At 51.9% G+C, this 24,364-nt stretch overlaps 7 protein-coding genes across 7 annotated transcripts; 3 read left to right on the top strand and 4 right to left on the bottom strand.

Moving 5' to 3' along the window:
- Window positions 1–2: 2 nt before the first annotated feature.
- Window positions 3–5,770, top strand: Z517_12497 (uncharacterized protein; the record flags this gene model as incomplete). Its single annotated transcript, XM_013422441.1, has 4 exons — window positions 3–464; window positions 518–670; window positions 762–2,440; window positions 2,539–5,770. The coding sequence occupies 4 exons, from the start codon at window positions 3–5 to the stop codon at window positions 5,768–5,770; spliced, it is 5,526 nt and encodes a 1,841-aa protein (XP_013277895.1).
- Window positions 5,771–6,027: 257 nt separating this feature from the next.
- Window positions 6,028–10,526, bottom strand: Z517_12496 (uncharacterized protein; the record flags this gene model as incomplete). The annotated part of the gene is made up of 3 exons (XM_013422440.1): window positions 6,028–9,366; window positions 9,883–10,108; window positions 10,165–10,526. The coding sequence occupies 3 exons, from the start codon at window positions 10,524–10,526 to the stop codon at window positions 6,028–6,030; spliced, it is 3,927 nt and encodes a 1,308-aa protein (XP_013277894.1).
- A 340-nt stretch (window positions 10,527–10,866) lies between these two features.
- On the top strand, window positions 10,867–12,090 carry Z517_12495 (uncharacterized protein; the record flags this gene model as incomplete). The annotated part of the gene is made up of 1 exon (XM_013422439.1): window positions 10,867–12,090. The coding sequence occupies one exon, from the start codon at window positions 10,867–10,869 to the stop codon at window positions 12,088–12,090; it is 1,224 nt and encodes a 407-aa protein (XP_013277893.1).
- Window positions 12,091–12,814: 724 nt separating this feature from the next.
- Z517_12494 (uncharacterized protein) lies at window positions 12,815–16,123 on the bottom strand (the record flags this gene model as incomplete). Its single annotated transcript, XM_013422438.1, has 1 exon — window positions 12,815–16,123. The coding sequence occupies one exon, from the start codon at window positions 16,121–16,123 to the stop codon at window positions 12,815–12,817; it is 3,309 nt and encodes a 1,102-aa protein (XP_013277892.1).
- A 758-nt stretch (window positions 16,124–16,881) lies between these two features.
- Z517_12493 (uncharacterized protein) lies at window positions 16,882–19,035 on the top strand (the record flags this gene model as incomplete). Its single annotated transcript, XM_013422437.1, has 1 exon — window positions 16,882–19,035. The coding sequence occupies one exon, from the start codon at window positions 16,882–16,884 to the stop codon at window positions 19,033–19,035; it is 2,154 nt and encodes a 717-aa protein (XP_013277891.1).
- Window positions 19,036–20,037: 1,002 nt separating this feature from the next.
- On the bottom strand, window positions 20,038–21,648 carry Z517_12492 (Sua5/YciO/YrdC/YwlC family tRNA threonylcarbamoyl adenosine modification protein; the record flags this gene model as incomplete). The annotated part of the gene is made up of 1 exon (XM_013422436.1): window positions 20,038–21,648. The coding sequence occupies one exon, from the start codon at window positions 21,646–21,648 to the stop codon at window positions 20,038–20,040; it is 1,611 nt and encodes a 536-aa protein (XP_013277890.1).
- A 608-nt stretch (window positions 21,649–22,256) lies between these two features.
- On the bottom strand, window positions 22,257–24,017 carry Z517_12491 (uncharacterized protein; the record flags this gene model as incomplete). The annotated part of the gene is made up of 3 exons (XM_013422435.1): window positions 22,257–22,892; window positions 22,961–23,768; window positions 23,821–24,017. 3 exons carry the CDS (start codon window positions 24,015–24,017, stop codon window positions 22,257–22,259), a joined length of 1,641 nt encoding a protein of 546 aa, XP_013277889.1.
- Between the last annotated feature and the right edge of the window lie 347 nt (window positions 24,018–24,364).

The following is a 24,364-nucleotide window of genomic DNA, read 5'->3' as shown; positions in this document are numbered from 1 at the left end:
CCATGGCTCTGGAGCTTCCTCCTCTCCCGGTTCCCATCCCTGACTTCGTTAGCTATGTCGACAAGAAACCCAGGAGCCAGATCGGCGTTGCTGAGGCGGTTAGGCCCTTCAAGGCTTACGAAAGTAAACTGAGGGAGATCTACGCCCAGCAGCCTGATCACCCAGCTGCAATCGCAAACCATCTGGTACCTGTCTTCAAGGATGCTCCTGTCACCATCCGAGCAAGAGATCTTGCAAAGGAGTCTGACGCCGCGAAAGACCAGTTTCTCTTGTCTCTCCAACCGGAGGCTCGCAGGAAAGACGGTTCACCTGCCACCACCCAAACTCTCAAAGACTTCAGGACCAACTTCAACCTTTTCTCCGAGTCTTCGTTGGTGGACCTAGACTGGAGTAATGTGGTATGTGCAGGAAGTGCTGTCGTCACTTCTTTGCTACCTGTCGACGCTCCTCACAATGAGTCCAAGGTATGCCGCTAGCAACACGAAATCCTTCCGCGCGTGTTGACATGACTTTTCAGCGAGCCCTTCGATCCTATTACCATGAGACGCTTGCACCTGCTTCTGATGTCGATCTATTCCTCTACGGGCTGAACGAGGAACAAGCCATCGAGAAAATCAAACAAATTGAGACTAAAATTCGGGATAGCATCCTGTCCGAGACGACGACTATAGTAAGGAGCCCTGAATTCTCTTCCCAAAGTCCTTGGGCGCTCTCGAAGGCTCAGAGATGTCAAAATCTCTCGTCTGCTAACCGCAAGGCAGCGCACCAAAAATGCTATCACAATTGTGTCGGAATATCCTACCCGCCATGTCCAGATCGTGCTTCGCTTGTATAAGAGCATTTCTGAGATTCTCACCGGCTTTGATGTTGACTGCTCCTGTGTAGCTTATGATGGTCAGCAAGTATGGGCTTCGCCTCGAGCTCTCGCCGCATTCATGACTCAAGTGAACACAATTGATCTCACTAGAAGATCCCCCTCTTACGAAAATCGGCTGTCCAAATACTCCCATCGCGGCTTCGAGGTGGTGTTCCCCGGCATCGACCGAACACGAATTGATCCCACTATCTATGAGAGATCTTTCTCAAGGGTGCAAGGCCTGGCGAGACTGCTGGTTCTCGAAAAGCTGCCACATCCCAATGACAGGGACACGTACCTCGCAAAACGTCGAGCCGAACGAGGTAGGCCCCCGTTGTCGTGGAATTCTCGATTTCGCCATGAGCTTCCAGGAAATGTCAAAGATGCTCAACCGGATGACGTCGCTGAGTGGGTAGAAGAGGACGAAGTTTCTAATTACCACACTGTTACCATTCCATATGGCCCCAGATACACTGCCAAAAGAATTGAGAAGCTTCTCTTCACCAAGGACCTGCTCCTCAATGCTGAATGGAACAAACCTAAGGACAGAGAGACCAAACTGCATCGCCATCCAGCCTTCTTTGGGTCTGTCAACGACGTTCTTCATGACTGTTGCGGATATTGCCCCGAACCCACAACAGACGCAGACTTTGCCGCGCTCGAGGAGGAAGGGAAGATCTATATATCTGGAGATGTTACATTTCTCAAAGATGACCCAGGCAGACAGGCCATCGGCAGCTTTAATCCCATCACAGACACAGACTGGACGGAAATGGCATACGTCGGCAACACTGCCAGGCTGTGTCAAGCAATAGTCGATCTGGACATTGATGCTGTCAGAGACTGGTTCTCAGAGCCGGAAGTTGTGGACGTTAACCGTCGGGATCCTGCTGGTCGCACGCCTCTACATCTTGCGGTCATGTGCTCCACCCCTGAAATCGTTCATTGTCTCATTGAACATGGAGCCCGCCTTGTATCAAGACTCTATAATGGTATGACCGCTCTGCACCTTGCTGCCCACCGTGGCGAGGTACAGATGGTGAGGGACATCCTCGACAAAAGTAACGCAAACGAGGAACAGGAAGCGGTCAAGGAAGAAGCGCGAAAAGAAGCACGAAGAGCTGCTGCCAGCAATTCGCAAGAAGCTAATAATATCAAGGACGAGATCGGCGACGGTGACTCCCTCGACTCTGAAGACTTCGAGAATGCTGATGACGACGACGACGACGAACGTGATGATGACATGACCGAAGGGTCTTTTGTGAAAGTGGAAGGCAATCTCGAAGTCCAAGATCCCGAGGACAAAGAGGGACCCGATGTCTACGATGTCGATGTCTTGGCTTGGGATAGTCCTATGTCTCCTCTCCACCTTGCCATCCTCGGGGGCCACCTGGATGTCGTGAAAGTTTTGGTTGACAGTTACGGCGCCGATGTCCTCCTTCCAGTCAAGATTGTGGATGAATACAACCGAAAGCACGCTAGGGCTGCTATTCTGACCACCACTCTGGCCTTGGAGCTCCCGTTGCAACAGGCCAATGAAACCGTCAAAGGTCTTCTTGCCCTGGGGGCGTCATCCACGCAGGCGTGAGTCTCCCCCTCCACACAAGGCCTAGTTCTTCAACAGGAGATCTATGGTATCTTATGTTCTGTGACCGTTGGTACAGGCTGACAGATGTTGACAGCGATATGAATCACATTTCTGCCCTCCATTATGCGATCGAGACTGGAAAGGCGTTGATAGTGCAGACGATGCGCTCCGCTGATCCATCAAGCTTTGCCAAAGCTGTCAATTTCATAGCCATGTCCGGTTACTGGACTCAGCCGACGGTCGATACGCCTCTGCTGACCGCCATTCGCACTGCCGAACCGGAACTTGTTGAGGATCTTCTACGCATGGGAGCCAATACCCACATTGACTTCGAGCTCTTTGCGCAAGCATACAAGCGCAGCTTTGACAGAACCTCGAATGATCCCCAAGAAGTCGAGAGAGTCTTTAAAAAATGTGTCCAACAGCCAATCGTTGTAGGTGTTATCCACGAATTGGTGGATTTTGTCATCCTACTCATCGAGAAGGGTGAGGACGTCAATACTCTAACCGCTGGCGCACATCAATATCTGGAAGCTCCGTATCGCTCCTGGAGCCCAACACCAAACTCCTTATTGGACCTCGTGCGAGCCCGCATCTCATCACTTGAGGAATACTTGTCCCCCCAAGTCAAAGATTTGAAGCAGCCAGAGGCACTGAAGGAAGACGCCGAATACCTCCGCAACCTCGACAAAGGTTCTTACTGTTATTGGACTGCTTTTATCGACCTCCAGAATGCTAAATTGATCCGTCAGTATCAAATGAGGGAATATGAGAAAGAACTCCAAGCCAAGAAGCCAAAGCCGGAGGCTGGGAGGAAGGAGAAGGATGCGGCCGTCAGCAGAACCGTTGCAAAGTTGCGTGATCTTGAACGGAGGCTTCTCGAGAAAGGTGCTAAAACGTTTGCGGAGCTGCATCCGAAGGAAAGCGGTCAAGAAAACAAGCCCAACTACTATTTCGGATCGAAGAATCTCAACAAAGATCCGTACGAGACGAAGATATCTTTCCAAGTGCCAGATCTAACTTCGGAGAAGAAGGCCAAGTACATCACCCTATTCGAAGCTGTTTGGAAGGGCGACTCTGATACTGTCAAATCGCTTTGTCTAACGAGCGCCGACCCAATACAGGTGGCTATCACGGATCTTCATGGTTTCAGTCCGTTCTCAATAGCGGCTTTCCGAGGCCACTACGAACTTGCAGAGTTGATTATTCAGATTGCCAATATCCAGTATCAACCGAGCGACAAGTCACAAAGGTACCACTACGTCCTCGGCACTGGCGACGATTATGATGAAGACAGCGACTGCAGTGACTATAGTGACGATAGTGACGGCACGGAGCATAGTACTCGTGTGAGAGTCGTCGCCGAACTTGTTAACGACACCTTTACGATCAACGACATCGCTGCGGTGGCCGACAACGTCAAGTCGAGAGTCTCGCCAGCCATCATGACCTCTTGGACTTGTCAGATTGGGCACGCAGTCCAGAATGCAGCAGACGAGCGACAAGTCAGGGATGTTTTCGGAGGTGTACAATCGCGGAATATCTACGTCAATGACGAACCAAAACAGTCTTTGGCATGGTTCAATGCGGCACTTGAATCGACAAGCCGGCAGAATCGAGCGTCTCTGGTCAGATATGCTATCTTTGTCAACAATATGGATCTGCTGAAATTCATCATCAAAATAGACAACACTCTCGCGCATGAGAAAGATGGGGATGGACTGAAAGTCGCGACCATTTCTAAACCCGATTTTGACCTAGCGGTTCGACTGGGTAGGGTTGATATGATTGGCGAAATGATCAAGTCTACTGGCTTCGGATTTCCTCTGCAGAAGGTATTTCAAAAATCAGGAATCCAGCTCGACGAGAAGCCCGAGTACTATCAAGGACTCAGTGTATACGGCAAAAAGCGTCAAGACTGGGCCGAAGCCGGCCGTAAAGGCCACCGTCCCCAAAAAATTGACTCAGATATCGGAGTCCCTCTTCTGGCCGCTATATTGGAAGGCAATTTGGAGACTACCGAGTACTTTATGTCAGAGGCTCCCTTGCGCCACTACCTCGAGTTTGCCGAGACCTTTAAAGAAGAGAAACGCATCCAAGCATTAGCCCAGGCAAAAGGTGGCATTCGAGGAACTCTCGATACATGGCTGTCAACCCGGAATAACCTAGCACTGCACGTCGGTGTGTTATCGCCTCCTTTGGAAGACGGAACTCAGCCGTGCTTCGACTTCCTGCTTGAGAAGATCCCCCAAGCGCTTGAAGTCCGCTCCACCGAGGGCAAGACGCCTCTCCATCTTGCGTTCGAAGTGCGAAGATACTATGCCGCGAAGAAACTGATCGCAGCAGGTGCCGATCAACTCGCCAAGGACAATGTTGGACGCAACATTCTACATATGGTTCTTTCAACCATTCCAACGGACAAGCCCGCCCTCCTCGACTCGGTCTTGGGAATGCTGGACCAAAATATTGTTGGACCGTTGCTCCATGAGCGCTGTAGCAACGTCGAGTCCTCGGGTGTCACCCCTTTGGCAATGTTCCTCACGCGCATCACCGACAAAACAGGATGGGAAAAAAGCCTGAAGCTTATCCTATCTCTCTCCGGTGGCAAAGACCTCGAAAAGATGAATGGAGCGGGAGATTATCCATTACACTCGGTTGTACGACTAGGCCATCAGAATCTGGTGAAGTTTATTGTGGAGTACAGGCCAGGACTTTTGTACTGGGAAAACGCTACGGGGATGACTGTGGGTGATGTGGTGACCACTGCATATCTGCGATATCAAATCGAGAATCCGCCAAAGCTGAATCCGAATAGCGAGATGAGCATCCAAAATACTCCCGCCCGTGAGTTCGCGGAGGGTTCCGAGGCTGGTTCAAACAAGGATGAAATGCCAGATGCAGCCGGGCGCAGCCAGCAATGGCTGATGTACCGCCTCATAAATTCCCTTATGGCCAAATATCCAGCGAAGCGCAAGTTGGTGGCACTCCATGATGCGAACGAGGTTGCGAAGCGCCTGGCAATGCAGCAGCAGAAGCAGAATGAGGAGAAGCGTCGACGTGAAAGACTTGGAGCGAATCTAAGACACTGGCGACACCAGGAGCACTCTGAGGACGCTGGCGGAGCTGAGAATGGGCCGGACGAAGTGGCCCAGTATCTGGATCAAGCGAACAATTACAAGAAATGGGACGAGCTGGTGTGGAGGAAGGTGGAGGCAAAAGAGACGAAAGACTCGAATGGCCGTGACATCGAGATGGAGTACCGGCGCCGTGGGAGTGACGCGAGTATTTCTGATGAGATGACTGTGAGCGTGCTGACAAGCCGGTGAGTTCTGCTCAGCAGTGTTTGGGGCTGGTCCGTACAATGGAAACTTCTTCCATTGATGGAACAACGAGGACTTCGATGGTTGTCGACATTGGGGGGAATCGGTTGAGGTATATATCGAGCATCAAAGGGGACGTTGGTGTAGTGATATACTTGGAAAGCGGTCAAGGATGGGATTTCAATCTAGTTTATCAAAGGCTTGTCAGCCTCAACAGGACAACAAGCGTCAATTGTCCCTTGTCTCGCTATCTGTCCATCTACCTATCTTCCTTTCTTTCCACCTCCACCCCTTCCCTTGCCTTTCCCACCACCACCGCCTCCTTTGCCCCCGCCTCCTCCACCCCCACCTCCCAAGGCACCTCCCATCCCACCACTCTGAACGATCCTGCAACCCTTGACAGGCAAGGCGCCGACGATTTCCTCAACCCTCCACTCCTTCAAGAGGTCCATCTCACGCCTCCAGACCTTGTCCTTTTCGCGGTTCTGCTCGTCCATGACCTTGGGGCCCTTGGTCGCGAGAGAGGTCCAGAAGCCCAGGATCTCGCGCACCACTTTGCCCTTCTTGACATTGCCGGGTTGCAGCTTGATCTTGTATTTCTGGCGGGTCAGTGCGGTCCACGGCGCCACGACGGGGATGGCAGCGACGAGCTCGTCGCCTGGTTCCGGCATGGGCACAAGCCGGTCGATGTCTAGCAGTTCGCGCCGCTCCTGTTCCACCTGCTCCTTGCTCAGTTCGTCGTCGTGATCGTCGAGGAGGCCGGCAGCCGCTCCTCCACCATTGGCATCGGCCGCCGCCTTTTCGAGCCTTTCTCGACGTAAGCGTTCCTTCTCCGCCGCCTTTGCGTGTTGTGCTCTTCTTCGTTCTTTATCTGCCAGGGCCTTGGCTTCACGGGCAGCCTTTTCTGCCTCTACTGCTTCCTTGCGTTCTTGGGCACGGTTAGACCCGAGGAGTTGCATGGCCAGAGCTCGGTCTTCCTCGTCTTGGTCGGCATACTTCTTTTGGGCGCGTTTCAGCTTCGAGCGCTTTCCGCGGGCGAGTTGCGCGGGTTTGGACTTCGCCGTAGCTTGTGACGAGGGCCCCGGCGTGGATGTCCGTGTAGATGGCTCTGTCGCTGGAGTGTCCTCTGACTCTTCTCCCTCTGAGGCTTCGTCTGCCGGTGGCTCTTTCGTCTCGTCTTCGATCCCAATCGCGCGCTCTTCGAGACTGCTCCCCTTGGTATCTGGATGGGACTGAGCAGCATTGACCTGTAAGGGATTCGACCTCTCTTCCTCGGCCTCCGAACCATCCGTAGAGTCGCGGTTATCTTCATCGTCTTCAACATGACGTGATTGTTCACGGTCCTCACCCAAGGCGACTCCGCGGTCGTCCTCCTCTTCTTCATCCACCGCAGCGTCAGCAGCATCTTCGACATCGGGTATCACTTGGCTTCGATCTGGGCCAGTATCGTCGGACGTGTATTGTTCCTCGATAGATACCCCACTCATATCGTTGGCCAGCGCTTCAGCCTCTCCCGGAAACAGGCTCTCCGTTCTCTCCACCCGGTGCTTGCCATGGTTGACCCTGCTCTGCTCGCTGATCAACCACAGGACCCCAAACCCAAGGATCAACTGACTCGGCGGCAACAGATTCTTGTGTCCTCGGATGACGAATCCACCAGCAGCGAGATACTCGCCATTTGGAGCCGTCTTGCTAACTTGGTCCGCGTTGACCCACCAAGCTCCCATCACCGCCTTCGAGTCCCAGGCACTGCTCGTGCAGACAGTCAATGTACCAGCTTGGGAAAGCGTTGAGGGGGGAATCGGTGCATCGGGCATGCGCGGATTGTTTTTCACAATCACACTCGATGCTCCTTGCAAGTCGGCATGCACGTAGACATCGCCCTTCTTCAGGTATCGCCGGTAAAGAAGCTCGTTCTGTTGCGCATCCTTGCCTCCAATCACAAGATATCCGTCACTGGAGATAAAGTACAGGAATTTCTCGAACCAGAACTGTTTTCTTGCTGGCCTCAGGACCGCCTTCTCCTGCTTTAACCCTTTCTTGAGATCTGCGTCAATCTTCTGCTCAGCCGATTTGAGGGCCTTCACGGATGCCTCCACAGTTTTCTTCTCTTTGACCGCTGCTGACTTTTTCTGGTCGTAATATTGGCGTGCGTTTGCCCAAGGTGATAGTGCAAGATCAATGTCAATCGCGAGCCGTTTATCTGCGGTGGGTGCAGCTTTACCCCGAGTCTCCTCGACTTCCTCGTCAGACGCAACCTCCTCGTCAGTCTCATCTTCTTCGTCACTCTCGTAGCCTTCATCAAAGGTGGGTTCGTCAAGGAGGAGAGTCACTGTATTCTCCTCCAGCTTGAGGGGAAGTTTAACCATTTGAGCCACAACATTACCTCGCTTCTGCTCATTTTCGATGAGCTTCCCAATATCAACCCAGTCCATGCCTTGCGCGACCAGGCCGTTGACCGCAGCACAGGCTTCCTCCACGCGGTGGGTGTTCGCCTCGATTGCTTGGGCCTTGCGGACGTGCAATTCCTGCACCTGTTGAAGGCCTGCCAATCTTTTTTCATGCTCATCTTTTGCAACTTGCAATTTCCGTTTCGCGATTTCTTCTCGCTCCGTCAACCGTGACTCCAGCTTCTGAGATTCGATGGACGAATAGAACTCGTCAACCGTACGATTGAAACCGTTGAACTCGAGAATGTGGACACCTGGCTTGTTCTGAAACTGACTTGGTTGAAATGGATGAAAATCATCATAAACAATCGACTCCCTGGCGGGTTTCTGCGCACTGGAAGACTCCGTCTCGCCCGAGGAAGGAGCTTTCTGTTTCGCAATAATGTAACCCTTCGATTGCCCGGAACCTGACGACGTGAAAACTTGATCTGCAACTTCCAATGCAGATATGACTGATCGTAGAGACTCCTGGTCTCCCAAAACGTCCTCCGCCTTCAATGTCGCATTGACGCCGGCTTCTCTAAATGCATGCTCAATTAAGTGCTGAGGAAACTCGGGAAAGCCGATACTCAGAGCCTTTACCAAATCATCGATTCCTTTTGCTCGTTTCGCTTTCTTGCCGCCCACCTCTTTTGCAGCTTTCGCACGTTCCACCGCCTTTTGAAGAACCTCCCTGACTCTTTCTTCTGTTATAGGAGGTACTCCATGGAAATTCTGTTTTGGCTCGAGGGTGTACTTTCCGCCCACTTTAATGTCCACATCTGCATCTCCTTCATTGACTTGCCGCTGCAGAGCGAGCACATTGAGGTCCGCATCGGTGACGATGATGTTCCCCGCGGCAAAGAATTCCAAGAACAAACGATATAGTCCGTTGCTGAAGGTGATTTGTATAACTCGGTCGGTGCCTATCTGGGAAACGCCAGTGACACGTTTGCTCTTGAGATAGTGGCGCAATCTGCTAACGAAGGCGGACGGCTGAGTCGCAGCGGTCCGGGAGAAAGAGGTCAAGTGGCAGCGAAAGCCATTGTCGAGGAGAAGTTGTTCCCGTTTTCCGGGTTTGGCGAATTTGAACAGGAAAATTCGACTGGAAAGATCGTAAACATTCGACAAACGGAGGCCGGTGAGGGAAGTTGATAGTTCATTTGCAATGACCTACAATTGCAACAACGCAACGGAGTCAGTTGTTGCTTGCAGGCGCAGGCGCGTGCGCATGCGGGGCATGGGAGAAACACAGACCTTGACGTCGAGGGATGAAAAACGCTGTTTCATGATGAAACCTCTTTTCCAGTTCAAGCGGAAATATAGAGAAGGACAACAGGCCAAGGCAGTGATGCTCAACACAAGGCACGACTAGCACCGGGGGAAATTGACATGGTGACTCTTTGATTGGAAATATTTCAGCGTCCAGATGACGTCGATTTGGTAATTTCATCGCAGCAAGGCTGTGGCCTCCCGACAAGGCTGCAATTCCCCCCCAAAAGTCTTCAAAACGGCCAACAAGCCCCAGGTCTTGACTTTTAATGGTCATGATGCTCATGGTCCTCTTTTCCGCTCCCTAACGCCATCCAGTAACATCCTCGTTGTCCATCTCACATGTAGGCTATGACAGTGCCTTCAGACGATCGCCCCCGTTTCCGCCGTCCACGAAAATCACAGGTTTCTTCGTACGAACTCCATGCCCTGCTTCTTTCCAAACTCCCAGAGATTCTGTATCCCCTGTTCACTCAGGTCAATGTTCTTCATATTTGGCGCATCCTGTGCAGGGGCCTTTGAGACTCTGGATGCCACCATCACCGGGTCCGTCTCCAAAACTATGCCGTCGTCGACAATCTCGTCAATGGCCAAAGTGACCAGATCGTAGTTCTCCATGATCGTGCGCTTGTCTGTCGAGTTTCTATAGTCACCCTTGTCAGTTGCTGTCAGCGAGAAGAAGGGGGGCGATAGACAGACTTTAACAGTATGCTCAACGTATCTCTCAGCGCCAACACAACATTATACAACAGAATCTCATTCTCCTCTGGGCCGCCCACCACGTAGAGCATAACGTCGCTCTCCATCTTGAACACCACGACTTTGTTATCGTAGAGGATCACATCTGAGGTCTGCTTTGATGTCTTCTCCAGCAGTCCCTTTTCAAACGCTTTCTGTTCCTTAAGGTGTGGGTATGGCTGCGATTGCAGAGGGGGCTGTGGCTGAGCTGAGGCATGTGGAGGATTGTAGTATTTGGCAAACAGCCTGGAAGAATCGGGTGATGAGTCGGTGGATAATATGAGGATCGCGACGACGCTATGAAGGGACATGCTGGGAGCCATGGCGGATGAGCGTCCTCTTCCGAGGAATGACGAGTGTCTGCCTTTATAAATCGAGTGTTTTGGCAGCAACGTCGAGAAACAATTTGTATGTATGTCTGTCCAAATTAATTGACCTGGCCTCAATTGCGCTGGAGCAGCAAAGACCGAGACTTGGAGAGCTATTGCGGGTCACACGTCAAAGGTCGACCGTACAGAATGCACCGGTGAACCATAAGTTGGCGTAGCGCAATATAGTTCAGGCTTTGATCTACAGAGACTTTCATCTGTGCATTCAACAAAGGTCAAGGTGTACAGAACAAAAAGAGGACGCCACCCGGTCCAGCAGCCATACGCTATCACTATGGGCAAATCCTCCAAAGACAAGAGAGATGCGTACTACCGTCTGGCCAAGGAACAAAATTGGCGTGCACGCTCTGCCTTCAAACTCATCCAAATTGACGAGCAATTCGACCTGTTTTCGTACAACGAACCTGAGAGATGCACAAGGGTGATCGATCTATGTGCTGCTCCGGGATCATGGAGTCAAGTTCTCTCGCGTGTCTTGATCAAAGGTGAGAGCTTTGGACGGCGGGCTTGGGTTGAGAAGATGGAACGATACCAGCGTGCAAAAACCCAGAAGGACAGCGAGCACATGTCTACTCTGGAAGTCAACCAACCAAGTGGCGAGTTAAAGCCTCGACCAAACGTCAAGATCGTCGCTATAGACCTTCAACCCATGGCTCCACTCGAAGGCATCACCCAACTCAAGGCCGACATCACTCACCCTTCGACCGTCCCCCTGCTGCTTCGGGCGATCGATCCAGACTTCTCCCCGCAGAATACAACCCACCTGATCGATCTTGTGATAAGTGACGGTGCCCCCGATGTCACTGGCCTCCACTCCCTCGACATCTACGTCCAGTCTCAACTGCTCTACTCGGCACTCACGCTTGCCACCAAAGTGCTGCGTCCCGGGGGGAAATTTGTGGCCAAGATTTTCAGAGGGCGAGACGTTGATCTCATCTATGCACAGCTAAGGATTTTGTTCGAGAAGGTGAGTGTTGCGAAACCGAGGGCGAGCAGAGCGAGTAGTATCGAGGCCTTTGTGGTCTGTGAGGGCTATAAACCCGTAATGGTGAGACGGAAGGACGGCACAGAAGTGCTGTGGACACCAGAGATTGAGGTCGAGGACGGAATGCGAGATCTGGAGCCTGGATCCGCAGCAGCTCCTCTGTCAGCGACTCACGTACAACAGCAAGAGCAAGGTTCGTCGGATTCTGCCTTAGGCGCAACAGGCCATACCAACGATCATCCAGCGCCAGAAACACAAACCCGTGACCTTCGGCCCGATGGTATTGTCGAACTCCGACTGCCATCTATCGAAAACGCCGATCCGCGGAGGTACATTGCTCCATTCCTGGCCTGCGGTGATCTCTCAGCCTGGGACAGCGATGCGACCTACAAGCTGCCAGAGGGCCATGTGTCGCTAGACCCGGTCCAGCCTCCAACGGCCCCTCCTTACAAGTTGGCAATTGAAAAGCGGAGGATCGAAGGAGGAATGTACGGCAAGACCAAACACAAATGAAAAAAAGGCCACAAATCGACAGATAAAGACCACCCCTGTATACCAATCAGATAGCTCTGATCAACGCATGCGCTATACTGGCTGACTTGACGACTTCCGGCTAACGCTACGACGATGGCTACGATACTCTGGATCAACAATTTTGCGTCTGTCGGTGGTCGAACACACGTATATATATATAAATGGTGGACTGGTTCTGCTGGACTGAAACTCGGCAGACACCGAAACATTTCGGAATGCGCAAACCAACCATCAAAATCATAAAGCCAGCAAAGAACACCTTTGCCAGATCAGATACGATCCCAGCCACGCGGATGGATTGGGTCAAAGATCCCTTCAAGGAAGATCGCAAGACTGCTGTCGCAGCCACTCTCTGCGTGAAACTACGAATCTAGGATTCAGACATCAAGGAACAGCCCGCTGTAGGTATTCCGCGGAAAGAAGACGCAAGATTGATACCAGAAATCTACTTTTCATTTGTCGTATCAGTATCTTCTCATGGTCGTCGTCAAACTGGCCCATCCATAAAAATCAGATCGAAGGTCATCCAGAAGACGGCACTCCCCAAAAGAATCCATAATTCTGTCTTGGTCCAGACGAATACATCCCAAAAATACCAATCCACAATATTTACGGAGAAAAGCTTCGCTTGCTCGAACGTGTCACAAGAAAAGGAGCCAATCCCGACAGTATCTCTTCCCGGCCATCGGCAGCCGCACGCCCATCATCGGCCCTGAGCTCTCTGATAAAACACGATATATGCTTCCCCGTTCTGAAGTCTGTCCCTTGGGTTCAGTTTCATTGGGTCCAAGTCAACATGCCTCTCGTCATCGAACTTCCTCCACACGCCCCGGCCCTGGTCCTTCACAATAGAGATATAATGACCACCATCACCACTATTCCCCAGGTGTCTCAGAACCCCGTATGCATCGTATGTATACGGTGGTGTCGTGGCAAGCTCCATATTCATTCGCCCATCTTGATCCGGCAACGCGGGTGGTCGCGGAATCACAAAGTCATCCATACTTAGATTATGCAATGGGAATTCGATGGGTGTGTGGATTTTCTTGGCCTTTTCGTGCTTTGAAGCGGCGAATCGCTTGAAATGTATCACCAGGAACTGTGGCAGGCGAGTCAGGATGATTTGCTTGGTGGCTTCACGCTCGCACTTGCAATATGGACATCGCCAAAGCTCCGACAGTTTTTCCTCCCGACAGTATGAAGCAAGACAATCGTAGATATGGCCCGCACGGTCTCGAGGAATTTCCACGCTGATGCTGTAGAATGCTTCGTATGTGGTCGACGTGCGCTTGCAAGTGAGACAACGCAGGCGTGAGGCATGTTGGCCGGCGAATAACGAAGACATATAACTGTGGTCTCTATGCTCGTAGCGTTTCCACTCAATTGGGCTGGCTCGTGCAATTTCCATCCGCTCTCTCTGCATTTCCTCTGCAGTCGTCAATGGCCGAAGAGGTGTTCGTTCCCAGTTGACATTCAAGTCCTCGTGAAGGCAATCGACAAGGAAGTCGAAGAATTCCTTCGCATCTTGCTGTCGATCTATTACCCATTCTCGATTCATGCGCCCACAAAAGTTTCGAAATGTTGACGGTTTGATCACTTCAGTGTCTCCCTGCCAGACGGCTTGGATCAAGTTGGCATAGAGCTTAGGCATGATGCCATTACTGCCCTTCCAGTTGCGCTGTACATACCCCTCGTAGAGTCGATCGTTGAAGAAGTTCGACAAGGGAATAGTCGCAGATAGACACTGTAGAGTTGAATTCATGTAACAAGTGACACCGAAGTTTGTGAGGCCAGTCTTGGGCAACCGTCTGCGCAGGGATGTTACTGTTGAGTACAGAGGCGGCCGAGTTGCGGACGTCACTCGGGCCAGCGCTGGTTGGGGCGCATTGATATCAGCATGGCCTGAATAGCTCGGTCTGGGTATTGCGGGCGCGGGCCTTGCGGGCACCTGAGGAACGGCAGGTGGTGCAATTTGAGGGACGAATGCAGCGTGATGAGACGGAACAGGTCGTCGAGCCGGCATAACCATTGATTCCTGCTGTTGAATTGAAGGGAACCGGCGCAAGAATGTCTCGTAATCGGGTATGAATGGCGACGGAGGCTCAGGCTCTTCTTCTACCACCGAGTACTCCTCATCGCTTGCGGTGTCATGCTTCTCGACTGGGGTCACTTCTTCCTGAAGTGCCTGCTGACGCCATGCTTCTTGCTCACTCTCATCCAGAAATTTGTGGTCACGAAGACGCCTATTTCGAACTTCATAGCGAGAATTGGCCGAAACCATTCGTTGTCGTGCGATAGGCCGACCAGGGCCGACGGGTCTTTGCCGCGTAATACCCAGCGTTGCAGCAGTCCTTGACCGGGCAAGTGAATGAATTCCCATACGATCCACCCACGCATCAAGACCACCAGCCAGTAAGGCCGGTGGTCGACCATCTTTGAGAGGCTTCGTGTCATTGAATTCGTACAATGTATCATATAGTGCTCTTAATGCCGGAGCTTTGGTCATAATTGGTGGACCCTTGAGGTAGGAAACATCGCTCGTGTACTGATCATAATAAACGACTAGGTCGAATTCATCTCTGCGAGAGAAATGCGACTGTTCGTTATCCGGCGCCAGGACCAGTCGGTCCTCAAGTTCCTCTGCTGAGACCCCTTCTTTTAAAGAGATCGGCTCTATACATATGACTGACGCTGACATGATGTGTCCTTCGTCGAACAAAGATCTCTCTCTGATGTCTATCAGTAACACGTTGTACCTCTTCATGTAGTCCTGCAGGGTGGCAGCATCGATTGATGTCTGATGAGGGAGATCACTCGAGCTATTCTTCGGGATGATGGCGGAATTGACTCCATTCGGAGTGGTCGGTCTATAAGGGGCAGAGAGCTCGTCACGAGTCCTCTGCAATTGTAATGAAGCGGTGGATGAATTCTGCGATTGATTGTAGTAAGTCTGCCTCCTCTCCGTGGGTGGACGGCCAACTTCTGCCGAAAGCCTATGGTTGTTTGCATGAAAATTGGCGGATGTGGTGTTGATCGGGCTGTATGTAGGACTGGGAGGCTTCGGCAAAGCCATAGAGGTTTCAATTGGCACCTTTGGTGGGGCAGCTGGTACCTTTGGTGGGACTATAGGTCCGTTACTGAAAGCAGGAATCGATCGAGGAGCAAGGGGTCGCGAAATAGAGGTGTCATTGGGATATGATTGTGAGTTGTATCCTGCTCCCTGCTGAAAATCTCCCGCTTTGGGCATAAACAGTAAGGTCGAGTGTTCCGTAGCATTTCCTGGACCTCTCAGCTTCGCGAATCTTTGAGTGAGGTCGTTGGCCGCTTCAGTCAAAGGTCGACCTTGTAAACTCTCGGGCTTTGGTTTACTTGACGGACGTGCTCGAGGGATTCGAAGCGAGTCAGGCAAGTCTGCGGATGAATTTGGCGAGGTCGAACTTGGAGGGACTTCATTGCTGTCGGAAGAGGTAGGCCGGCCCGGGATCAGATTCTGAGGGATGCCGAACCCTGTTGAGTAGACGGGTTTTCTGGACATGGCACGAGACTGTGGTTGGGTTCCGTGGCGGGCATTGTTGTCCTCGATTAGAGCCTTGATCTGGGTCATCTGTGACTCCATGTCCACCAATTTCTGAAGAGCAACCTTGTACTTCGCCCGCCACTGTGGGTTGTTGTCCCAGAACCCGAAATCCTTGTGTTTTGGAATGTGATTAACTGCGATTTCGTATGCCCGCATATAACTCTTGTAAGCCAGGTCGTGGCGGCCAAATTCGACAGAGCTTTTGGCCACAGTGGTAGAACTCTCGACTTCGTGCAGGTATTGAGGAAGCGAGGCGTCTACTTGGACAGAAGAGGTGGCATCTTGAATAATGTCCTTGAGGTGAGGGAAGACTTTTCCTGCGCCCGGGCCTGGGCGTGGTGTCAAGTCTCGAGGGTCGGTCCAACTGCTTCGAGCGCTGGCTGAGGTGGAAGCCGTGTGGGAGGATACGGAGGACGAGGATGCATACGCCGCCATGGCGATATGAGTGTCGCTCCTACCGCAGGATCATTGCGCGAGACACTGGTGGAAAGAACCCTCCCCGCTGAGTGGCAGATTTCTAAAATTACCTCTTTGGTCTCGGGCGTTTATTTAATAATCGAGCAGGTCATATGTGGAATCAGGTTCGGTTCGAAGAGGGGCGCTGGGAATTCTGGAGGCGTCGATAGGGGAGTGACATGAGTTGAGACGAGGGTGACAAGGCGATTAAACAGTTCAAGATTACTTGGAGTGTTGTGTAGCTTGGGGAACGGAGATTTGAAGGACACGCATGACGGCTAGGAAGTGCCTGGAGCCGCAGGCCGAGAGCGAGATAGATGGAGCAACGATGGTCTCCGAAGTGCCCACTGATGACACAGCGGGCGAGGCTGAGGCTGGTGAGTTGTCCGTAACTTGACAGTAGCTAATCGATTAGCTGATGGAGTGCATGAAGTCAGTCTTATTACTGGTGGCCTCTCAGTGGCTGGTGGTTGCGCATGTGGCGGATGATCCAGGCGTTTATCCAGAACTTCCCCAGATGGTCGCTGCGTTCGACCATTAATTCATCTCAGCTACAGAGTACCTCACACCTTTGAATTTCCACCTCTCGAACATTTTGCAGGCGGTCTCGTTGATTAGTCTGCTGCGCAACAATCCATTGGTTTCCCCTCACAGCGTCATTATAAGCCGACAGACAAGCCCTCTCTCCATCCATCACAGTCCGAATATCGCTGCCTTGTATTTGTCCATCCCGCACAATGGCCGGGTGGTTCTCGTCAGGCACTTCTGTGCTCGATGAGCAGATCGAAAAGGCTACTTCCTCTAGTTTGGAGGATATCGCAACTTCGCTCGAGATTACGGACCTCATCCGATCAAAGACAGTGCAGCCCAAAGAGGCCATGCGGTCGCTGAAGAGGCGGATAGGCAACAAGAATCCCAATATCCAGCTATCGGCCCTCAAGCTCACAGACACCTGCGTTAAGAATGGTGGCTCCCACTTCCTCACGGAGATTGCCTCCCGTGAGTTTATGGACAATCTTGTCTCACTACTCAAGGCCTACGGGCCCGCTGCGGTGAACGAAGAAGTCAAACAGAAGATCTTGGAGCTGATCCAGAGCTGGGCCAGTGCTGCTCAGGGGAGATATGATCTGTCATACATCAACCTGATATACCAGAGCCTGCAAACAGAAGGATTTAAATTCCCGCCCAAGATTGAGATATCCAGCAGCATGCTCGACAGCAGTGCCCCGCCCGAGTGGACCGACAGCGATGTCTGCATGCGATGCAGAACCTCATTCACCCTGACGAATAGAAAGCACCACTGCCGCAACTGTGGTAATGTATTCGATCAACAGTGCTCGTCAAAGTCCATTCCTCTGCCACATCTGGGCATTATGCAGCCAGTGCGGGTCGACGACGGCTGTTACGACAAGTTAACCAAGAAGTCGAGCGGCGGCTCCGATCGACGAGTATCCTTCGCACCCAAACCGAGTTCGATGCAACCTCGAAGCGCCCGAGTCGAAAACAGCAGCAGCTTTGATGAGGACTTGAAAAGAGCGCTGGAGATGAGTCTGGAAGAGGCCAAGGGAATTTCGAGCTCGGGATTTGTTCCCCAGGCACAGTCAAAGCAAGAGCCGGCAAAGATAAATGGTGTCTCAAACGAGGAAGAAGATGACCCGGATTTGAAAGCTGCCATAGCCCTGTCTTTAAAGGAAGCTGAAGAACAGGCCAAGAAGCATGCTGCTTCACTCAAGAAAACCACCACCGACGGAGCAACCTCCGCTCAGCCCTTTGTTATGCCAAAGAACGATTATGAGTTATCTGTGATGGAAGCAGAGAACATTAACTTGTTTGCCACATTGGTCGACCGCTTGCAGCACCAGCCACCCGGTACCATTCTCCGTGAGCCACAGATTCAGGAACTATACGAAAGCATCGGGAAGCTTCGGCCAAAGCTGGCGCGAACCCTGGGCGAAACAATGTCCAAAAACGATACGCTCCTCGATCTGCATGCAAAGCTATCTACAGTAGTGCGGTACTACGACCGAATGCTGGAAGAGCGGTTGAACAACACTTATAATCAGAGAAACCCGGGATATGCGGCTTATGGAATGCCCTCCCCTGCAGCGCCTCAGGGTATGTATCCCTCGATATCATCAGGACCACCGCCATCAATGAGTGCTGGACCAGGTGGAGCGGAGAATTACTATTTCAACAATGCGCCAGTGGAGACTTATGCTCCTCCTACTCAACCAACGCCCCTCCCTCAGCCTCAGCGTTCATATTCATATTCGAGTCAGAAACAGGATGCTCCTGGCTCACCGTATCAGTATCCAACTCAGCCGCCAGCACAACAGCATCAACCCATGCCGCAACCACCACAATTCAATCAGCCACCTTCGCCGCAGATGTACCAACATCAACCCGCTGTACAGCCACCGTACCCATCTCAGTCCTCTCAACCTCCATCGATGTACCCACAGATGCCACCCCCGGATCCACAACAGGCTCCGACGCCTTACACTCAGATGCCGCAGCTGCCACCTGAGGCTCCCACTCCTCAACCCCAAACTCAATATCCTCCACCCCCGTCTCAACAAGCGACACAACAGCCGTATCAAAGACAACCGCCTCTGGAGCAGACACAGGCCCCAGCACAAGTTTACTCACAGCAGCCACCACAGCAGCAGCAGCAATTTGCTCAACCGTACCAGCAGCCCCAACCGCCATCCGCGCAACAACCACAACCACCAATGTCCACGGGTGGCTCGTATGGCACACCCTATCCCACATATACCCAGGATCAATTTCCTTCTGCGCCACAACATATGCCGGCTGCATACAACCAGCCTGCCGCACATCCTACCCAGCCACAGCCCGTTGCTGTGGAGGAAACTTTGATTGAGCTTTGAAGTCATTGGTTCTGCCTTGTTCGATGTGAAATTATCGTGGGTGGCATACCCTACTGCTATGGAAGAGGCGGGCGGTTGATAAACGACGAGGCAGAGAAATCCACTGGCTACAGCACTGGGGATGTTGGGCCAATGAAAACAGTCTCGTTCCACTCACATGTTATGGCTGAATAGATCATGGCAAATATTTCGGTCTGTGCTCCCATTTGGTCGTTTCCTTTTATCTTTCCTTCAAATGAATCCAGTCTCGTTCTATTTGCAACCTCGCTGGATGTCGAAACGCCTTTACTAGCCTTTTCGTTTGTATGTAGATACCCAGACAGTTGCCATTCTTCTTTTCTCCTTGCTACTGAAAGTAGATCAACATGACATATCTACAAGCCATAATAGTGCTCGAAATCTTTGTTGAAAACGAAAAAGAATCCAATAGTCTCTTTCTTTGCACGTCATCATGTGAGAATAATGCAAGTATTGAACACTTGTATTGAATGCATGCATGCATGCATGCATGCTACCCTTTTGAGCACTGAATGCACACTTCTCTAGATAGGTAGCTATAGGTACATAAAGTACTACATGTATATCCAACAAGCTAAAGTACCACCCTGTCAAGGACCACGCCATTTCATTTCGCCCGGTCGAACGGCGACCAGATCGTACGTGTGCACAGGCAGCTGTAGCACAGTATCCCAGCACCCAGTTCGCTGAAATGCGTGTGTCTACGAAGGATAGGAGAGACGAAGCTTGGACCTTGACCTGTGCGTGGTCTGAGCCGGAGGGGGACCAAGTATTGGGCGGCCGTGTGCGTTGACACGGATTCTAGTTGGTGGAATAGCTCTGACATGCATGCTCCGTTCGGTGTGACGCAGGATACATCAAATAGAAGATGGGCTTGTGCATTGCAGAAATACCTAAACCTGGTCAAGTATAGCGAGTCCACGAAACATCGTGTTGCATTGAAGGGGATAAAACCAGGTCGATCAGGCAGACCCCAACTAGACTTCAATCCACCCTCTCGGCCGCTGCCTTCTCGATCCTGTCAATCACCGCGTCTTCGAGGTCCCGGCGTATATGGCTGGGTTCTCGTCCGCCGTCCGTTCCTTGACTATGCGTTGTAGGGCCGGGGTGGTTGAGTGCTTCCAACGGGACAGATGAAGGCGATGGAAAGGGCGCAGTTCGCTGTACAGTCTCCGCGAAGATGAATTTGCAGTCCAACTCGTCAAATAGGCGCAAGACGCCGAAGAGCGAGTGTGCCAGCGTGGAAATGTCCGGCCCAAGGTGAACGTTGTACAAAGTGACGGGGGTGTTATTCGCAGTGATTGTCGCAACTGAGGTGCTTGGTGCATAGACAGAGTTTGAAAGTGCTTCGGGATGGGCGCTCGTGGATGGGGGAAATGTAGAAATCGTTTTGACTGGCAGTCCAGCAAAAGATGGCCAGTGGCATGATATGATTCCACCCCTGATTTCCTGAGGCTCCTCCTGTCCATCCATACCAGTACACGATCGGTAGTTGCCAGTCAACTCATCCAGCTTGTCTGCCACACGACCATTTCGTACGGCGTTCTCAGAAAACAGAATCAATCGTCCCATTGGCGCGTAGTGTCTGTACTTCATACCTGGAGCGCGAGGTGCACCGTTCACGTCGTCTTCGTAAGTGACAAATCCATCGATGTGGGTCACACTTGAGCTTCCTGAAGATGCGGACACGCCCAGGGAGGATGGCGTCGACGCGGTCGTGGTGGCAGTAGAGTCATCCTTTCTGGGCTCATCCGACGGTCCTGAAGATTGCCTCTTGTATCCGATCGCCGTCCTCGCCCATTTATTGCCCATTTCGACCCCAAGGCTTCTCAATTCCTCCATACTCACACCTCCTGGCCTCAAGATTAGTGGCGGATCATGCAACCCATCCACGACTGTGCTCTCTACACCAACCTCACAACCCCCACCATCTAATACGAAATTGATCTTTCCGTTCAAATCGTCCAAAACATGTTGTGCTGTCGTTGGGCTTGGCTTCCCAGACGAGTTCGCACTCGGCCCCGCGATGGGTCTGCCGGTTGCCGCGATAAAGAAGCGAGCGTATCTTGACGATGGAATGCGAAATCCGATCGTCGATTGGGAGGGATGCACGTTTCTTGCAAAGATTCCCGACGGCGGCACTGGGAGGAGGATCGTCAGAGGGCCCGGCCAAAACCTCTCTGCTACTGGCAAGTAAATCTCCGGCAATGGCTGTCCGGTCACCCGTTCCAGATGCTTGATACTAGAGACATGGACGATGAGCGGGTTATCGCTGGGTCGACCTTTTGCGGCAAAAATGCCCGAGACAGCAGGTTCGTTTGTTGCGTCCGCGCCGAGACCGTAAACGGTTTCCGTGGGAAAAGCCACTGGAGGGGCAATACCGTGTCGGATGGATTCAACGGCATCCCGGAGCAACCTCGCGTTATTGGCTTTGCTGCGTGGCGGCGACAGAATGTACTTGAGATAGATGGCGCGGTACTCTTCATCCGTCGCATCTTCGGGGAGGTCGAGGTCGCAGAGGTCGACGATCCGTGTGCAGCAATGTGTGTAGGGCATAGCGGCCAGGTGGGAGCGATTATTGATAATACTCCTCATTGTGGCGCTCGATGTCGTCCTGTAAAGGGTGGAAAATTGTTTCAATGGAGAATTAGAGCGGAGATGTGGTCGTAGAAGAAGTCTCATCAAGATGTATCAGCCAGGCCGCCACCAATATGAGCTGCTCTGACACCGACAGGAGCGTGAATTCAGGACAAGCGGAAAATCGACAAGGCTCAGCATATTGAACCACTCTATGTGATGGCCCGAGAGCTGTGTGTCAGGGTCCGCTGTACAATCGAACAAGTCAGATCATCCGAGACATACTGCATACAGTAATCAAGGATATAGGAAAAGACATGGGATTTGTATGAAGACAGGCAAAATGGAGAAATGACAATTGAGATGGAAAAAAAAGTCCCAGGCAGATTATCGGAGTAACGTCGGGCCGGGATTGTATATCACGTGAATTTACAGCCGTGCATGTGAGGCTTCGACACAGCCTTGTCCCCTTGTTTATGGTAACCTTGTAGCCTTGGGGCACTATGCTATGGTTTTCTTGTCTATGTCAGATCTCATTGCGCCGCTCCACACCCATACAATGAGACACAGCTTTGGAGTTCCAGCCAAATTCCCATGCGTCCCCCCATGGATCCGCCCATTCGCCCTCAGACGGTTACATTGCTCTTCGCCATCAATTCCGCCACCAAGTTCCAGTATTTCACACGGCTCCGCTCCCTGAGGCTCTTACCAAAGAAAATCATGACCAGAAAGACTGAAGATGCCGCCATTCCAATAAAGGCAGCGGAGATGAAGCAATTCTGCAGACCAAGGTTGTCTAGCCAAGGAGTGATTCCGTAACCAATGGCAAAAGACATGGTGTTGCGAACCAGGATCACTGTTGTCATCGCATCCGCGCTGATTTCGTGGTATGTGTCAATGAGATAGTTGACGCTGAGAGTGATTCCGAAACAGCTCGAAGCGGCCAAAGAACCCATAGCGAAGACCAACCCAAACCAATGGACGTGATGCGCGGCGCCTACCCCCCAGAGAATGAGGGATGCAGGAACAATAATGATGCATGCTGCAAAAGGCCAAAGACGATGTTCCGGCTCCATGATGCCTTTGTTGCGACGTGCGAGTCTGATAGTGAGCCAATCGCTGAAGCGGCCAGTAAAGAAGCATCCGACCACGACACCGATCAATGTGCTGACGTATGAAAGCCCGACCATGGAGGCTTTGAAATTGTAGGGTGGACCTCCCAAAATGATGCTTGCCGTCGCGTTCAGGACATTGAACCAGATCTGTCAAGTTGCGATGTCAGGATAATACTTCCATTTCGGCTCACAAAGAGGTCGGTAGTCAAACTCACAAGATAACTGCCATAGCTAAACCCAGCATAGAAGATGACAGGCCAGCTCAAGTAACCCAACGATCGCAAGGCTCTTGTCCAAATTTGTTCCCCAGGCGATGTTTGCCACAGTGACAGTTTCTGTAAGTATGTCTTGTTGCTGCCATAAACCACGATGCCGCTCTCAACGTTGTCAGAAGCCTCGTTGACAACATCCGGTGTCTTTTCCGTCGCCTTCTCGTCTTTCGTGGCAGAGATGGGTGTCTGGCTGCCGCTGGATGTCTCAACTACGCCCACTGTAGATCGCGTATAGTTCGTCTCCTCCATGAAGAAGAAGCAAATGACCAGAGCCACGCCAAGGAAAATGGCTGGCCAGTAGAAAACCCATTTCCAACCCTGGTCGTCAGCGATAAATCCACAGATCACGGGCGCAAAATAGTTGCTCCCAGCCAGGAAGAACGCATAGATGCCCATATATGTTCCTCGCTGGTGCTGAAAGTATACATCCGTCACAGAGACTTCAGGAAGGCTCTCTATGGGCGCAGCCATGAAACCTCCGACTATATTCTTTGCAATCCATACACCATTGCCGCGGGCGTATGGACCCCACAACGTACAAGCGATTGTCCCGCAGATGGACAGAAGATAGGTTAGACGCTTGCCGTATCGCAAGGCGAAGGGTTGCCAGAAGAGCAAACCCCAGCCAGCAAGAAGAAACAGATATCCTGTGCCTTGGTTGAGAGTGCTGATGGAGACCCCAGAAGCCTCAGAAAGAGGAACAAGCACCGAATAGACCACAGAGTTGGCAATGCCAACTACTAAGGTGTATCTGCCAGGCGTCAGTGCCATGTCTTGCGATCGTAACGTGGTATGGGACATACATGTTGACTGTTATGGTCAACATGAGCTTTCGCTTCGGCGACCAGTTCAGAGGATCGTCAGGATCGTTCGATGGAGTGGGTACCAGAACAATGTCCTTGTCCCCCGATCCAGCATGCCGGGTATGCATGTTATGCTCGATGTCCACAAGGTGGACTGTCCCCGGGATTGTGTCAATTGGCAAGTCATAATGCGCCATGTCGCTGAAGGTTGTAGAGGTTCGATGATGAAGGGAAAGAGTGAAAGGATGAGGAGTGAGGAGGCTATGAGAGTAGAAGAGGAAAATTGAGCTGAAGATCTTCATAGGATCGCCATCACGAGGGTCGCACTGATTTATGTGTCTGTGCACCTGCCAGCGCCAATGTCCGCGCTAGAAGATCCAGGCATAGCATTTGCATAGACCAGAGATAGACGATTCGACACGCAATCTCTTCGATAAGAGCAGCAGTCTGCGGAATAGACCCAGACGAATGGTTCCTAAGGTAGAGATGAAATGTAGAAAGATAAGGGAGTTGTGATCTCCGTATGCTCTCGGTTGTCCCACAC

Source organism: Fonsecaea pedrosoi, assembly GCF_000835455.1.
Source record: "Fonsecaea pedrosoi CBS 271.37 unplaced genomic scaffold supercont1.10, whole genome shotgun sequence".
In the NCBI taxonomy this organism is placed as follows: Eukaryota; Fungi; Ascomycota; class Eurotiomycetes; order Chaetothyriales; family Herpotrichiellaceae; genus Fonsecaea; species Fonsecaea pedrosoi.
The sequence above is the reverse complement of the archived record's forward strand: the minus strand, read 5'-3'. Positions and strand labels throughout refer to the sequence as shown.